Source organism: Tachysurus fulvidraco, chromosome 5, assembly GCF_022655615.1.
Source record: "Tachysurus fulvidraco isolate hzauxx_2018 chromosome 5, HZAU_PFXX_2.0, whole genome shotgun sequence".
NCBI classification, from domain to species: Eukaryota; Metazoa; Chordata; class Actinopteri; order Siluriformes; family Bagridae; genus Tachysurus; species Tachysurus fulvidraco.
In genome coordinates this window covers 28544374-28563905 of record NC_062522.1, presented here as the reverse complement: position 1 = coordinate 28563905, position 19532 = coordinate 28544374, and the positions used below count along the sequence as shown (strand labels likewise).

At 36.2% G+C, this 19532-nt stretch overlaps 1 protein-coding gene across 2 annotated transcripts in view; it reads right to left on the bottom strand.

Moving 5' to 3' along the window:
- prkcaa (protein kinase C, alpha, a) overlaps positions 1–19532 on the bottom strand; it is a 132047-nt gene that overhangs the window by 54937 nt on the left and 57578 nt on the right. For both annotated transcript variants that reach the window (XM_047813644.1, XM_027133373.2), the window contains exons 4-5: positions 4239–4350; positions 3954–4082 (exon numbers count right to left, since the gene is read on the bottom strand). In XM_047813644.1, coding sequence (XP_047669600.1) covers positions 3954–4082; positions 4239–4350 — 241 coding nt within the window. The remainder of the gene's footprint in view (positions 1–3953; positions 4083–4238; positions 4351–19532) is intronic.

The following is a 19532-nucleotide window of genomic DNA, read 5'->3' as shown; positions in this document are numbered from 1 at the left end:
ATGCTCAACTCTTTAATCATTAGCAGTGACTCCGCTAACCTTCTAATTTCCCCTCTGGTGATGCAGATGGTTTTGTGTGTGTGTTTGTGTGTGTGTGTGTGTGTGTGTGTGTGCGTATGTGTGTGTGCTTGTGTGTAGATATACAAACTTTTCCTCATGCGCTGCAATGTAAAAAGAAAGCTTTCATAAATACACTGTCGTGTAATGATGCATTCAGGTTAATAAGCATTTACTTTTACAGGAAACGCTACACAAAAGGTTTTAATGTTAGCTAAAGATTGTTCCAATTTCTAGATTAATGTTCTGAAAATTCTAGTCAATTGCTATATGTTTGTTTATTATCTTCATTTTGTGCCCTAAGTAAGTAATATATAAAAATACTCAAAGCTAGAGATAAGAAGTTACAGTGCAAAAAACATTAGCTGCTGTTGCTAGGTAACAGGTTACCTCCATGTACCTTTCAATAGTCATGTTCAACTGTAAGTCTATAGAGATGCTGGTGTCCCTAATGAAATCTGTTTGCTGATAAAATCGTTCCTGATATTTTGTGATCCGAATGTAATCACACTCCCATGCTGCTGAATGCTTGAATCTGATTGGTCAGAAGCCGTTGAATCGTTTTTCCATGTCAGTATATGATCATTTCAGGTTTAACAACTTACACAGCGAAGTGTCGTACAAACCGGTCTCACAGGAAATAAAAATAAAAATAAAAAAACATTCACATTCAAATTTTCAGCATCTCCTACGTATACACAGAATCTCCGCGTTCAGGCACACCACACTGTGAATTTTTGAATGAGATCCATATGCATGTTTGTAATGTAATGAATAATTTCACTGCTTTTTAAAACATATCGAGTGTAAAAGCGCTTTGCTTTTCATGACATGTCATTAAACGTACAAGACTCATGAAACATCCTGCACCGGAAACACAATAAAATGTCCACAACTCAATTCAGTAGCCGTGCTACTGCACCGTGCTGCTAATGTACTACGTTCGCTTAAAAGGGAGAAGGTGTATGAACCCTAGACATATGATAATATTCCGTTCAAAGCATATTTTGTCTGTGATCTAGATTAGAAAACGTAATCATTGATACGTTAAAAGAATTTTCAATATTGTTTCTGTGGATCTCGTTTTTGTTGTGTTTTGCTCATCAGTTTGTTTTGTCTGTTTAAGTTTGTTACGTCTGTGTGTCTCTGAGGCACTATAACCGTTTCAACTATTACTTTTGTGTAAGGGGAAAATCTTCTGTTTTAATGTTAGCAAATTCTTGTAGTTTTCACACCACATAGCAATGATGTACAACAGAGGTAAGTCTTTGAGGAGGAAAACAACACAGATGGAAATCAACACAGTTCACAAGAGCTGTATATATAAAAGAAATCATGTAATCATCGATATGGTTGATTAATTTCCTGTCAGAAATTTTCTAATTTTCTGTCAGCGCTGTTTAACTCCTTCTATTTACATTTAATGTTCTTGTTCCTGTTCTCGCTTACATTATGTTACAAACAGTTACAATCTTCTCCTGTATTCTAAAAAAGTTAATAAAACAAAAACAAAACAAACAAAAGTAACAGCTTATCATTTTAACGACAACCCCGGCCGGTGTAAACACTTTACAGAAAAATTACAGAATCGTCTCCTAACAAAAAGCTCTGAGTCGGCGATTATACATTTTTTTATTTGTTTAACAATAAGTAAACCCTTACTATAGAAATAGTAAAGGATCAAAACAAGCACGTGTAAATGTAAATCTTGAGTGTCTCATCCTCATCTTCTGACCAATCGGATTTGAGCGTAGACTTTCTAGTCAATTTTAGGGATCTCATCAAATCCTGGGTTGTCTTGTTTGACGTTTCACACTATTCCAACGTTACCCTGGATTAACAATTAATCCTGAGTATTTATAATCCGACGTTTTACACCGTACATACCTAAACCCTTGCTTAACCTATTCGTTTGTATATTTGTGGAATCTACAACTGTGACTGGATAAAAACAGCACACGACTGCTGTAAACAACAGCTTGTCTTAGGTTTTTTTTTTCATCAGTGAGAAAAAAAAAGACATCTTCCTTTTGCACTCAAACAGGTGTTGTTATTTTTCACAGCTTTCTAATTTTTTTTTTTGGCCTTTTTAAGTTCGTCATGTTGACCAGGCGCTAATTTTTCAATCAGTTCCTTAAATACTTGGTTATTTCTGACTCCATCTGGTTTGCCTTGAAGTGAACTCTGATCCCAATTCTGATCCTAACTGGATCCTAAGTCTCCTCTTCACATGATTTAATTGATGGTTTTCTGCCATTTAGACATTTTTTTTTCTCCCCTCAACACCCTAAAGCATGTGATATGGGGCTCTGGTCAGATTCTGACTAGATGTCTATTTCTAAGCATCTAACTATAACATTCAAACACCACATCAGTTCACAATGTACATGTTTGGCACCTCAGTGTGGAATTTAATCTAGCTAAAAAGCGATGCTAATCCATGCCTCGTAATTAAATAAAGTGTGAAACGTTCCTCTACCCGAAGCAGGGTTTAGAATGATTAAGCTCTGTGTGAAGATCTCTTTTGCTATCCCAGTGTGAAGATTCTAGTATGGCTTTGAAACTTTCAAGGCCTACACTCAATATTTAAGGACACACTGTACAGTATTTTGAAGATAGAGATAAAATCTATTAACCATCAAAAACGTTTTCTCATTAACCATTTATTTAAAAAAAAAAAACAATCCCATGATGTAGTTCATGTTGGAGCTGATGTCATGTTAGTGAAAATATTTTCTGCAGTGTATTTTGCGTTAAATACGTAAATTGCTGCTCAAACTTTTATTTATTCTGTGAAGTGCAAATAAATTTACTCCAGCATGTGATTAATGAGGAGTTTGTACAGGTCAGGGAGTAGGTGCTGTGTATCGATGCCAAACAGATCGATTCAGCTTTAATCAGAGTGACGAGAGAGGACCTCTCTGGATCAAACACACACACACACACACACACACACACACACACACACACACACACACACACACACACACACACACACACACACACACACACACACACACACACACACACACACAGCTCTGGGGGCTTTTAATCTCCTCACTCTCCTAAAGGCTTTAAGCTAATAGTGTCTGTGGATCTCATTTGGGTTTAAACTCATTTACTTCGTTTTCTTCTTCTTCTCTCGTTTTATTTAGTCATTTTTTGCTTCAGCAGTTTGTTGTGTCAGTGTGCATCTGGGGGACTATAACCATTGCACATGGAAAAGCTTCTGTTAGCTTCTGTAAACAGGGTCTTCACACAAAACAGCCATGAGGTACAACAGCGTTTAAGAGCCGCTTTAAAAAAAAAAAAAAGAGAGATGTTTTTTCCTCAAAATATCACGTATATTAAATCTATTAAAAAAATTATTTCTATCCAATGACAAAATGAATAAATGTAACAAAAAATGATGAACTTTTTGAAGCGCTGATTCAGGTTTAACGATTATATAGGAGAGAATATTAATGGTGGTGTTTACTGCCTCCAAAAAGAATTGCTGCAGTCCTAAGTTTTAGATATATTAATTTTGAAACGTGCCACAGTCTGACAGGCAACATCTCGAACAATTAATAACTGGACAGCTGCAATAGATTTTGTTAAAGATTTAATGAAGTGATAACTTTTGTATGTCAATTATATATATATATATATATAATATATATATATATATATATATATATATATATATATATACACACACACACACACACACACACACACACACACACACACACACACACACTGGACAGCTGCTATATATTGTTTATATATTTATTTATTTATTTTTATATTATTTTTAATATATATATATATTTTATATATATAATATAAATTTTTACCCATTTTTCCAGGTGCATTCAATGTTACGGATGTTTCTGATGAGTGTTGGCTCTCACCTGTAACGTGCATCTCCTCTCCTTTTACATCAATCTTCAAAAAGATTCGTCCCCGTCGCTCCGTGTGGTCCATCCCACACAGGCTTGGTACATTGAGCACACACTGCTTATGGACGTTCATGTCACATGCTGTGAGGAGACGCACACACATGCACACACACACAATACATTATACATCACTATTGTCTAGAGAGTTCACATTGCCTTAGCTTAGGATTCCCACTGGTCATTTTTCAATAGGAATAAATGATCTGAGCAGAAGTATAGTATGTGATCTGTACTCACTATCGCATTTCATGCCCTGGTGGATGAGGCCGTACAGCAGCGAGCCGCAGTGATCGCAAAATGTCGGGCTGCCATAGGTGTGGATCTTAAATTTGTGTTTGCTTCTTGGATCCTGTAGAGACAGAGATGTGATATAAATACTGAAATAACTGTACAATAACTGCATATATGTTACAAAAACTGTTAATATTGTTGCTCAATAACTACACTGTGGTCTTGATGACGGAAGAGAAAAGGAACACAATTAAACAACGGAACCAAAATGAATCATTTTAGAAAAGTTTTTAAAAGACTCATTTTTATGTTGTTGTTTTTTTTTTTAAAAAAAAAGAAAGAAACACAAAACAGAGGACACAGTTTTGTTGATTGTGAGATGATTGCAATCCAAAGCCATTTATAAACCTAGCATGGACATTATTACTGTAGGTATTTGTAATAGCCTTGTACTGTATATGAGGAAACTGATATCTGACAATGAGAGAAGAGTCGTTCATCAGTCGTGCTACTTAGTCCAGTCTGATTGGTGTCATTTAGTCTGTTCACTTCCTTCACATCATTAACAGTGTTGTTACGTGTAAAAGTTTCATCCAGACGCAATTAAGAGAAAATAGAAGAAGGGTTTTTTTTTCTCTAACTAAAGTAGCTACTGTAATTATAGCACAACAGTAACACAGTAACACAACAGAATAAAAACATGATAGAAAAGTTCATGTAATAAATAAATAGATAAGAACAAAGTAAACACTAAAATGTATTTATGTATTAATTATATATATATGTGTGTGTGTGTGTGTGTGTGTGTGTGTGTGTGTGTGTGTGTGTGTGTGTGTGTGTATACTTACACTGGAGACTCCTTCAGAATAAATAGAAAATAAATAAATAAATTTCCTCAACGTTCTTGTGCTTGCTGTTACTATGGAAACGATTAGGTAATTGTGAATCTGTCTAACTGATTTTATACAATTTATAGCGAATTCAAGGTTATATCACAAACGATGTTTCCTAACGGCGTAACAACAAGCGTTTCTTTATCTGATGTAAAACGACTGTCGGTGATTAATTCCTCTATCCACACATGCATTTGTGTGTGAAGCTGAATAGTGTTCTAGCCTTGAGACCTTGACATGTTCCACAAAAAAAAAAGAAGAAAGAAACAACATACTTTTATACAACAAAGCTGAATAATAATAATAATAATAATAATAATAATAATAATAATAATAATAATAATTTGTAATTGGTTCTGTTTTAGCCGAGTAACAGAGTACAAAAAAAAAGGGACTGTTCTTCCTCTCCGCCATAACGTACAGTATGTGTCTTGTATGTTAGTGGTCAGGTACCAACAAAAAAATGTACCAGTCGTCAGATTTTTTGGCATCATTTCAAATGATGTTGAAGATGTTCAATTAAAAATAAATCTAAACGTAGTTACACGACTGAGCTAAATATCATTGTTAACTATGTATCTGTGTAACTGTTAGTCAACTTTGAACTAACACATCATATTAGATCAGATACTATAAATGCACAGTAGGCCACACACACACACACACACACACACACACACACACACACACACACACACACACACACACACACACACACACACACACACACTACATTAACAGCTACATTAATTATAGATTGTATATGAAGTTAAAGGTTAATTGCTGTGCTGTCAGGATTACAGCCCTAAAGGTAAAACACTGTAAATAACCTGAGTGTAATTATCACGACCCCCAACCAAAAAATGTAATCTATAACAAAATCAGGTCAGCTTTTATTTTGATGATGTGAATTTCAGTGCTGATCAAATTAATAAAATAGCAGAAGATTAACACACACACACACACACACTTACTGTACACACAAACACACACCCTTACACACACAGACATATACTCACACAGACACACACATACACTTACATACACATAGACACGCATACACACACGTATGTACACCTATACACATACATACACACTTAAACACACACACACACAAACACACTTACACCCAAACACACACACATACAAACACATGCACACACATACACATACACACACAAACATACAGTTACACAGACACACACATACAAAGAAACACAAACATACACTTACACAAACACACACAGACACAGCTATACACACACATACACACACATACACTTACACAAACACACACAATTACACATACACACAGACACACACATATACTTACACATACGCACATACATAGACACACCTACAGTATACACACACATACAGACACACATACACTTACACAGGCACTTACACAGACACACACACACATGCTGCTGGTATGACAGAATTATAAACTGGAACATTAACCGTGGCTTGTTTATACAATATGAAACCTAGAAAGTTAAAACCCTGTGCAAATAAACTGACTACAAAACAGCCTCTGACCTCCTGAAAGACTGATTTCATTGAGAATTTCAGAAAAAATAATCTGTAGTGATTTTCCTCAGAGAAAATCCTTCATTGTTCTGTATGCATGGACTTGTTGCTTTACCTCACGGTGATATCACTGTAACACAATAACACCGTGTTTGACAACGTCGTTTTTCTTAATCGTGTCATATTAGAGTAGAAAATCACAGCCTGTACCAGACCCAGCACCTCACCCGAGTGCTCCAGCCCTCCCTCAGGTTCCTTCCCTAATAAGAACATCAATTATGTACAAACGTCATTTATATTTTATGGCTTCTTCAGATGGGGCTGCCAGTGACTGCTACACCATGTAGGTAAAAGCCACCAGATTTTCTGCTCATGTTTATCATAAAACATTTTTAGCCTTGTGTGCGGTAGCTTTTCACCGAAACACGCACAGTGACATCAGTCCATGTGGAAAACACAACGTTGGGGGAAAAAAGGCTGCTCCTTCGCGAGACAGTGAGTCATCACCTTCCTAAGGAAGACAAGCCCTAATTAACACTTTGCCATTTTTACTGCCTTCAAGACACAGAGACATAGAGACAGCCTCTGCTTTCAGTACACCAGCTCACACACACACACACACACACACACACACACACACACACACACACACACACACACACACACACACACACACACACACACACACACACACACACACACTCACAGGGGGCAGAACCGGTGCTTACAATGTGACATATTCATGCATTTGTGTGTGTGTGTGTGTGTGTGTGTGTGTGTGTGTGTGTGTGTGTGTGTGTGTGTGTGTGTGTGTGTGTGTGTGTTAAAAGCAAATAATTTAACAGTGGCCTTTTTGTGGTGGCTGATTTCCTGCTGCTTTTTTGTCTTTTCTGTAAAAGTTAATTAATAATTTATTTATTTGTTTAATTTAATTTTTTTTTGAAGATTAGACATCTAATGTATAAGTGGGATTAGCATTGGAATGATTTTTAATTTTTTTTCTTCATTTTTCTTAAACTCATTCCCACCCACAATAAGAGTGTTTATAAAATGGGCTTTCCAACACAAACACGAAAAAAGATTTTTTTTTCCTTTTTTTTTTATTAAAAAAAAAGTTAATAATTAAGACCTAAATCACGCTTATTAATTAACAGCGGTTCACCACTTAGGTTTTGGTCCAAATAGACAAATTATGAATTTTCTGTGACCACAAGCTCAAAATGTTCTTTTATATATTTATAGATATATAGAAATGTGTATTTTAATAATTCCATGACTTTGTGGACGTGTTCAGAAGTAGCGGCTTCATCAGCAACATTGCTCGCACACTCGTCCTCGTAACTTATGTACATCTGGGGTCTAGTTTATAACCAGAGGTACAGTAGATGAACGGAAAATGAATCGTTCTGACGTCAGTGCAGCATATGAGGAGAGCAAAAAGACCAAAATAGCACGGATTTCAGTGCGGCTTGACTGAATGTGACTCCCAGTTACTTCAAATACAAATAACTTTTACACTTTTAATAATAATTTGTAGAATGAAATAAATAATGTATACAGTAACGACTGACTTTTCTGAAAATTGTCACTATAGAAATGCAACAAATAAGCAAAAGTGCAACTAAATTAATTAATTAATAAATAAATAAAAATAATAATTTTAATTTTTATAAAAAAAAATGAATTTAATTTCCTCCAGGTTCAAGAAAATATCCATCCATCCATCCATCCATCCACCCATCCGTCTATCTATCCATCCATCCATCCATCCATCCATCCATCCGTCCATCCATCCGTCTATCCATCCATCCATCCATCCATCCGTCCGTCCGTCCGTCTATCTATCCATCCATCCATCCGTCTATCTATCTATCTATCTATCTATCTATCTATCTATCTATCTATCTATCTATCTATCTATCTATCTATCTATCTATCTCCGTCCGTCCGTCCGTCCGTCTATCTATCTATCTATCTATCTATCTATCTATCTATCTATCTATCTATCTATCTATCTATCTATCTAAATAAATAAATAAACAAATAGACGAATGAATGAATGAATGAATGAATGAATGAATGAATGAATGAATGAATAAACAAACACATACATTTGTGAGCTGCCCGTTCAAGACAAAATAATACACAAAATCATTTATCACCTAAAATGAATTAAGCATTATACACTGAAAAAAAGAAATGGATGGAAAATGCAAACAATACAAATCAGTGACATTCTACTTTACTAAATTAAACACACACAATAGATTGAGTAAATTCTGTAGGTTCATTTCTAGTGTCTATCTGTACAATAATAAAACACCCCTATCATATAACACTATATATTATAACACTCTGCATTAGAAATCCAAAAGATTTTCACTGCACACACGTCTGGGAAAATCCATCAGCACATGAAGTCCTGCTCCAAAGGATTAGAGAGGATACGGTCATGTGACCGACGGCTAGTTTGCAATGTAAACCTGGCCTGCGGTGTGAGCCAAGAGGCTAAAGTTTCACTTAGTTTGGCCACGTTGTTGAAAGGACCTCTTATTTACATAGCACACACACACACACACACACACACACACACACACACACACACACACACACACACACACACACACACACACACACACACACACACAGTGTGGGAGACTAGACAGTGAGGAGTTGTTTTCCAGCACAGGACAAGAAGACACATACGCCATTACACTGACGCCGAGTGCCTCAGAAGCTTTTAGCACAGGAAGCCACAGATAACAAATAAAAATCTGCCAGACTAATGCAGGCTGTGTGAGGGTCAGAAAGAGTATTAAAAAAAAATAGTAGTAGCTGTCATTCAAGACTAATATTTTCACCCTGGAATAAATGCAAAGGCTGGAGAGTTATACTTACAGTAATAAAGATATAGGAAGGAGATATAGGAAGGAAGGCTATGATGATCATAACACCCTGTATGAGCTAGCATAAAATTTCATGTTATGGTTTTCAGATATCGCCATGTCGTAAGATTGTTACAGGAGTGCACAAGTTCACAATGTCCATGTAGAACATTCCCTACACGTAATGTTTAATCTACACCACAGCACTCTGATGTCTCCAGTTTACATACAGTAAGAATAATGCAACGTCAGATTGGAGATCGCTAGTACGGGTTATTTATCGCTAGAACGTACGCCAAAGAGTGCTGTTTTTTGTTCTATGAATAAACCAAGAGATGAATCTACAGCAGACAAATGAATCTAGAAGGATCTACAGTACACTGGTGTTTTAAACATCCTGATATCCATTAAGTGACACTCCCTGGAAGCTCCGCCCCTTTTCCTGATCTCACACGATCACACAAACGTGTGAAAGAGAAATTATTTGAGTTCATTATTATGAAAAAAAAACCCCTCATAATATACAGTATGTCCGATATTATTAGACATAAGTTAAGCTATATTTATTATTGAATAATTTAAATTATTTATTAGACTTAACTATATATGCATTTATTCCATGTTTAAAAACGACTGAAAACATATTTATATTCACTGGATTTTGTATAATATATAGTATAGTAATTATTACTGCTATTATTTGAATATTTATTTATTTCATTATCTGTATTTTATGGTGTACAGCACTTTGTGTCAGCTGTGGCTTTTTTTTATATATATATTTTTAAAGTGCTTTATAAATAAATTACTATTATTTATTTATTTATTTATTTATTTATTTATTTATTTATTTATTTTAAGGCAATCTCTCTTAGTTTTCGGTTTAAATAGAAAACAGGAAAATGATAGATTATTTAAAAGGCGTACAGCGAAGTGTGAACTTGAACATTTTACAATTAATATATTGATATTTAATAGTTTTTGTGTCTTTTTTCCGTCTTGCTCACACATAAAGAGTTACAGTATATAAAATGGATTTCTGCAAAAAATGCTTTTTCAGCTAAAAAAAGATTCTTGCACTCTTTGTATTTAAACCTAATACTGCTCGTCTTTCTTAGGTCATTGGTCCGATTGATCGTGTCAAGCAGAGAAAACTCAACACTCCAACTTTCTCTGGAATGTCAGTTAAAACGACTAAGCTGTAAGAACACACCATATGTCTGAGTTTCACCTCCAATTCAAACCTGAGAATTAACCTAACACTCATCCACCAATTAGGAAACTTAACTCATGCTAATATTCAACATGCCGGTTTCTCTGCAAACATCCCCAGGATAGAAAATACGGACAGATGAAACGGGCTTTTCTTTGCTGTTAAATGTTATTCAAAAAAGACAAACACGTCGATATAATAGTTGAAAATATAGAATGTAAGAATATAATTGTGCATGAATAGTACTAATAAATAGTAATCGATACACTAATTACTGTATATGGAGGTATATGTTGAGGTTCTCTTTAGGAGTGATGAGGATAGATAGGATTAGGGACCAGCACATCAGAGGGACGGCTCAGGTCGGCTGGCTTGGGGACGAGGACAGAGAGGCTAGATTGAGATGGTTTGGACAAGTACAGAGGAAGGAGACGGTTATAATGGTAGACGGATGTTGGAGATGGAGCTGCAGGTGAGACGTCAAGAGGAAGGCCAAAGAAGAGATGTACAGTATGGAGGTGTTAAATGAGTTAGTGCGAGAGTAGAGGATGCCGATGATAAGAGTTAGGTGGAAACAGATGATTCGCTGTGGCGACCCCTAACGGGAAAAGACGAAAGAAGAAGAAGAAGAAGACACTAATTACTGTACATTAGATTTATGAAGTTAGATTTTTATATCGCATGTGGTTAAAATTAAAAAGAAAAAATGGGACAGCAGGAAATGAGTGTCATCTTATTCAGGGCGTACAGTAGGCCTGAACTAGACAATTCAGCTTTTGTTCTTAGATCAAGCTCTGGGTTCATCACCAGGATTTAATGCTGTAGATGTGGTAGCCTCGTAGTCAAGGTGTTGATCTACTTATCAGAAGGTCATGAGTTCAGATCCTAGCTCCTTCAAGCTACCACTGTTGGGCCCATGAGCAAGGCCCTTATCTCTCAGTTGCTCGGCTGTATGAGATAAATATAAGTCGCTAAGGGCGTCTTCCAAACGTCGTAAATGTAAACATGATTATTCTACAACAAGACAGAAAAATACAAAAATATAAGCAAACAAAAACAAAAATAATCTACAGTGACCTTCTCCGTTTCCAGGTCTGACCTGAAGCAGGCTGTGGAAGACATCCGAGTTATAACAGACATTGCAATGGCTTAATGTGAGGCTGAATGATAACAAAATAAAAAACAACCATAGACGCCATTTAAATGATGTATGTAAATTATTGACAGCATATTACATTGAGAAAAGGAGATATTTAGAATAGGTTACATATAATACAACATACAATGTATAAATATTTGTAGAATATTGGTTAATTTTTATTACGTGTCATAATAAGGGAGCAATTCTGAGTCACCGCTGTAATATCTGATGATACAGATTTCATTGTCTTGTTCTTCTTGTTCGTTTTGTCCTGAGGCTATGCAAAACCTCTGTGTTTTGACTGCAAGTCATCTGAGAAAATGGACTTGTTAAAATTTAAACAGACGTTCCAGCAACGTTTGCAAGATTAAAACGAGCGGTCAGATCAAACGTGAATAAAATCTGCTCGCTGGTTTGGAGGAAAAAAAAACGCAAAAATGTGAGTTTTGCGTCTTACAAAGCGATTCGAGGTTTAAGAATCTGGAATCCCATGTTTAATATCTGTTTAATATGTTTCTGAGAATGTGCGCTGGTGTGTATTAACATGCTAATAGAGTGCTAAGACATGGACTGCACTGGGAGCTGTAGCGCAAGAAAAACTCAGCAGTTTTTGCTCTCCAGTTATTTCTTAGAAGTTTTCCTACACGCAGGATCTAATGGCTTTTATCGATTATTATGACATTAGCAAATCAACTGCTGAAGCTTTAGGCGTGTTAGCAATGCTACGCCCGGACACAGAAACCACACGTGCTACAGTAACATCATTACGTCGACGTGTCTTAATGTGTTTTTCCAGAGATGATTTCTTTTCCATTTTAAGACGGTCTGTGGTTTAATTGCTTCGAATCCTTTTATGTTTGGAAATGAGCAAGCCTTAATTAGATGGCTGTGCTGTACATGCGTGTGTGCGTGTGTGTGTGTGTGTGTGTGTGTGTGTGGAGTCAGAGCCAGCTGTACTTAGTCACGGACACCCACACACAGCTGATGCTAAAGAATAAGCTCAGGCTTTTCCTTCTTTTTATCACACTACTCTTTCCTTACTCTTCTTCCCCCAATATCCATTTACACCTTCACTAACAACATGAAAGCAACAGGATAATCTGCCTGGCAGCGAGTCAGATCTCCTTCTCTGGGAGGCAGACGACGGCCGAAAGCGTTACTGACCGACGACATCAAAGACAAGCTGGTATGATGACCACCAGAGCCACCAAACCTACCTTTAATAGCCAGATGGATTACTACTTTATCATTTTCTGTCCAGGAGAGATTTATTCCCCCCAGTGTACACAGAACACAAACAATATCTATTCATTTATTGTAGAATAGACTTTTTATATATAAAAATAAATAATTAAATAAATAAAATATGATATGAAAAAAAAATTATATGATAAAATATAATAAAAAAAAAATCATGGAAATCAGAATTTGAATAATTTTCTATGAATATTTTCTAATATATCTTATTATATTAATTCTTTCTAATATTTTCCATGAATATGTATAATACTCTAATAAATGCATGACAAAAGAAAAGAAAATATCAAATCACCATAAATATGATAAAATCTCTATAAAGAAAAATGCGATAATCTTTGACATGGCGATTTCTGTAAGGATTGAATTATTTTTATTATAAACACGTATGGAGTATTCGGTGTCAGGACAGAGTCCGGGATTGACTGTAATATGACGAGCTGTAACTATAAATGGTTAAAAAAAAAACACAATGTGCGATTCTTTACTAAATGATACCCTAAAAATTCTAATAGGAAAAGAAATAAAAAGCAGTGGGACTTAAAATGCTGTTTGAAAGCACGTGTGGGTGTGATAGTCAGGGGTGCACAAACTTTTTACTGTATATTACAACAAGTACATTAATATTAACCTGTGGTTCGTTTTGCGTTCCGACGTTCATAGCATAGTAACATTCATTACATTATGAGAGAGATAATCAGCAATAAAGAGACCAACTGAGACAGAAAGTCTGCTTTTGATGAATTCACAGAGGATAAAGAAATACAGTCAGTTCAGCCACGAGGGCAAATTCATGGTGCAGGAAGGTAAGAGCTGTCCTGGGATTCAGATCCATTAACGCCATCGTGACCTAACACTAACCCGCTGAGCGCTAAACTGACCCGAGCGTACGAGCCTGCGCCGTCGTGTGTGTCCCTGTGGCCTCGGCACTCGTTATGGACTGTGATTGGATCTTGAACATAACACAATAAGTTTAGCGCTTCACAAAATCTAAAAGAAAACTGTCGGGGTACAGTATGATTCATGGTCGGGTAGAAGGAAAAAAAAAATAAAGAGTTTTTCCAACTGCAAAAAAATTTCATCAGAGTGTGAAAATAGAAAGTAATAGAAAAAAAAAACACGGTCTGCATTGGCAGAATTCCATATTGAGCACTAAACTAATGAGTCAACACGGGTTTGGGAAATTATAGTGTGCAAAAAACAATATTTCCAGCCATATATATATATATATATATCTATACAGACTTCCCCAACCAGCGTGGGACTCAACACTAACACAGTGATAAGTGCTTATGTCTGTCATTGACACGAGTCCATCAGCTGCTTAACCCTTTTCACCTGTAAACCGGAAAAATATCAATTTATGGGACATTTTCAATCCATATAAACAAATGAATTATTTTATCACTGTAAGTCTGATATAAAATGGTGCAGTGGTGTGGCTCAGGCGGTTAAAGATCTGGGTTGTTGGTCAGGGTTCAAGCCTCAGCACTGCAGAGCTGCCTCTGTTGGGCCCCCGTGGAAGGCCCTTAACCCTGTCTGCTCCAGGGTGCTGTGACATGGCTGACGCTGCACTCCGATCCCAACCTTTAAAGTCGGGATATGTGAAGAAAACAATTTCACTGTGCTGTAATGTACAGTATATGTGATAAATAAAGGCTTGAAAAGAACACCTTTAAATGATAGGGGCATCTCAGAGAGCAGATATTCTAAATATTACAGAATGAACAGAATATTGTCTCTAGATAAGTAGATAAAAAGAGAAATATTGATGAAAAACTAAACTCCTCAGTGTCTGTTTTCATATGAGCTTCATATTAACCACCGCCGTGGAGTGTGACGTGATAAAGGCATTCAATAATGAACAAACAAAACAGGAGCGAATTCTAGTTTTTGACCTCTGAGAAAAATAGTTTACATCCACAGAAACACTGCTGGCAAAACACCAGCAAGAAACGTAACCTTAAACCCTCAACTGCTCAGTTGTATAACATGAGATAAAGCTACGAACAAAGATGTCTGCCAAATACCATCAATGTAAAATGTGTATATTATTTGGATTTGTGGCCTTAAACAGAAGAAACTTGTGTTGCTCTTCAAAGGAATTGTCTGATTGACTGAAATAATAAAAAATATCAATTCGAGAGTCTGAGTTGTAATCTAATTATTTGGAATAACTGTGTCATTATTTCAAAATAGTATAAATTCAGGTTATTGCAAAAAAAAAAAAAAGAGCTTTCCTGTTATTATCTTGTCATTTAAAGGTATTATGTCATTAATAACAATAAAATGTCATAAAACTAACAAGATATAAAAGCGAATTAACGACATAATGACATTTTTAACTTAAAATAACAAGAAAACTATTTTAAACTTTTTAAACAACAAGACATAATGGCATAATGTCTTATAATAATGAGATGATAATGAGACAACAAGAATACGTTCATAACGCATCACAGTTCAGGACTGTTCATTCTCTTTGTCAGACATTCTTTCATACCTTCATTCATTTTCTACCGCTTATCCGAACTTCTCGGGTCACGGGGAGCCTGTGCCTATCTCAGGCGTCATCGGGCATCAAGGCAGGATACACCCTGGACGGAGTGCCAACCCATCACAGGGCACACACACACTCTCATTCACTCACACACTCACACACTATGGACAATTTTCCAGAGATGCCAATCAACCTACCATGCATGTCTTTGGACCGGAGGAGGAAACCGGAGTACGCGGAGGAAACCCCCGAGGCATGGGGAGAACATGCAAACTCCACACACACAAGGCGGAGACGGGAATCGAACCCCCAACCCTGGAGGTGTGAGGCGAACGTGCTAACTACTAAGCCACCTTGCCCCAATTTGTCAGACATTTTTATCTAAAATGACTAGAGTCGGCGAAGTGAGTCGGAATTCATTGCATCCACTGAGCTGAGGAGTAAAATGTTTTGCTCGTGAAAGCGATAGCGGATCTCTGGCACTGGAACGTCTTCGATCCAGTGTCAAGACTCTGAGCTCGCTAAACCTCAACTCTCTGTTTCAACATCGCTTCATTATTCCTAAGCAGCGCCACCATCTGTTCATTGTGTAAGGCTTTAATCCATAATTTCATCAAATAAAGAAATGACAGAGCAAAGCTAATACAATTAAATCCTGCAGGCTCGTGGTGTGCAAAGCAATTAAACAGCAACAGATATAACCACTTTATGAATACTGCGAGCCAATTAATTCACCCCAATAGACACAATGCTGAAAAATAAACCAGATCTAATGAAGTGCGGGATATAAAATATATAAAAAATCTGGCACGCGTCTGCTGTTAATGGTTAAACTATCGTTAAACATGCTGCATAGGTAACATGTACACCAACCAGTCCTACTCTCTCACACACACACACACACACACACACACACACACACACACACACACACACACTGGTTTGACAGACACGTGCCACAGGTGGCCATGGCTGTCAGACAGAGAAAAGTGTGTGTGTGTGTGTGTGTGTGTGTGTGTGTGTGTGTGTGTGTGACTCTAAAGATAGCCCCACTTCAGCTACAGGCTATTATGACACACACCATAAAACAACTAATAAAACATACTGATGAGGTTTCACAAATATCACGCACACGCATGCACGCACGCACGCACGCACGCACGAATGCATGCACACACACACACACACCCACACCAGTCCAAATCCAGTACATCCAATGATCGAGTGTTTTTCCAGCAATTCAACACAATATGATTTAGAGTTGTGATAAAATTTGATTCAGTATTTGGTCACAAAGGCCACGCCTCCTTCATTAAAACTAACAAGCTCAGAGGTCACAAAGGCCACGCCTCCTCCATTAGAACTGAGAAGCACAGGCGTCACAACGGCCACGCCTCCTCCATTAGAACTGACATGCACGATAGTCTCGAAGGCCAATAAGTACACATACATTGTACACATGGTTTATCATAACTTCCTGACATCTCCATTTCGGCACCTGTGACACTTATATTATTAGCATTATGCTAATATCAAAAGGTCCAAGTGCCTGCTGTTAGCCTTTGAAGCTTATCAAAGCTATTTTTCTATCACTAGAACAAATGCTGCTGCCTTTCAAAACAGATCACACACAGACACACGTCACACATGATAAATACGCTTGTCCGTGGCATAATACGGCTTCACCTGGGCCAAAGCACGGTGCTAAAATCAAAAGGAGATCCTTGTTAACATGTGATGAGCAGGTGCACAACCCGCCATGCTGCATCCCGTTTGTTCAACCGCCAGAGCCTTTCATTTACATATTCACAAACCAGGACAGCTTCACACATCATACATTAGAAATTAGTGCCTATGTTAAAAATTCATGGTTTAACACTCGGTCGTTGGCTTCGTCACACACTGGTCACTTTTTGGCCTTGACTAGATTGGTCCACTCGTACACCACAGAGTAACTGTGTTACATAACAAAGCAGCAGGCGTCGGTACACATGCTTTCTCTAATAGCTCATTTGAAGCAGGACAGGAAAAAAAAAAAACGCTTCAAAAGACACACAAAAGAGGAGATTTGTAAGGCTTTGATGCTGAACAATTCCCAAACGTTTTAATGGAACAGAAAGATCGGATTAACAAGATTCAAAATAATATACAGTAATCATCATCAAATTCAAGTCCGTATTTATTCCTTTAGGGAATTAAAAGGCAGGGAATCGGATCCAAGTGTAGAACTGACAGTGATGGAAGCGCTAAAGAGCTTTCCAGATATAAGTTTGCTGTATAAAGTACAGTAGAACGCTGTGGGTTGAAATGCTAGGACTCGGGAGAATTAAACACGAGTCACGATGCATTCAGTAAAACTATGAATGCAAATGAAGAAGATATTATTTTGGCAATAACGTGATTAATTAATGTAGTAAACACTTCAACTCCCGCTCGGAATGAGTCACTTAATACCACGTTTCTTTCTAAAACAGGATTTCTCAAACTTTTTTTTTTGTTTTCCTGCAGCCAGAGACCCCATTATCTCTAACACCAATTCCACAGATTCAGTACATTTATCGTATAAACATAAACCAACAGTGCGTATGTCACTCTATTTGTTTTAATGTGTACAGTAATATTTAGGTTAGTTATTTATATTAGTTAGTTATTGGTTAGTTATCAGAGCCACTGACAATTTTCAACGCAACAGATCACATCCGAGATCCAATTGACCTTAAACCGGTTAGTGAGTTATTGATGTTTCATTAAACTCAGTCAGTTCGCATGACTGCAAGGACTCAATAATAAGTATAATACCTTTCATAATAGTATGTTGTGATTCCCAGTAATGTATCAGAAAATAAATGAAATAAAAATCAGACACACGGGCTATGCTTCAAAGACCCTAAAGCTAAGGATTTTAATCTAAGAACCACTGATATAAATACATGGGTTGGATTTGGCAAAAATATTCAGATACATAAGCAAACAAAGACCCATAATAAAACAAAGCAAAAAAAAATTAATTAACATAAGTTCATTAAAACAAAAAAATTAAACAATTAAATAAATAAATATTATTGTATGCTGTATACACAGCTACCAAAGTGGCATGCAAATGTTTTGATAAATAAATAGTCAATGAAACAAACAGTGAAACGAAAAACTTAAAAAATAAATAAAACACAATAAAATAAAATGAACTAACAAACAAATATTGTAGTGTACAATTTACAACACTACCAAAACAAGCAAATAAGTGTTGTTATAAATACATAAAAAAATGAAACCAATACAGAAGTAAATGAAATACAGACAAGCAAACAGAATTAAATAAACAAATAAATAAAACCAACCAACCAATAAACAAACAAATAAATAAATATTGTCATATCTGTTTACACAACTATATGCAAATATATATATATATATATATATATATATAAATGTACCTACAAATGAATAAGATAAAACAAACAAAGAACGAAAGCCAACAAATAAATGATTATTGTACTGTGATATTTACAGAACTGACAAACAAGCAAACAAATCTACTTAGAAATACAAAAGCAAACAATGAAACAAAAACAGAAATAAATGTATTTTTGACCAAACGAACACAAACAAAACAGAAAATAAAAAAATTCAACATAAAAAGAAATAAATGTGCATAAAGTGATAAAGTGAACATGAAAAACAAATGAATGAACAAAACAAAACAAAACAAAACAAAAAAAACAACAAGAATAAAGCGAAAGTGTTGAACTTGGTTTCAAGCTTTTAACACTCTTAGGTTTTAGGGTTACGTTATGAAGACACAGATGTACAAAAAGAAATGGTACTTTATTAATCAGATAAAGAATCCCTGCAGGGGTTTTTTTCCACAGAAATGAGCT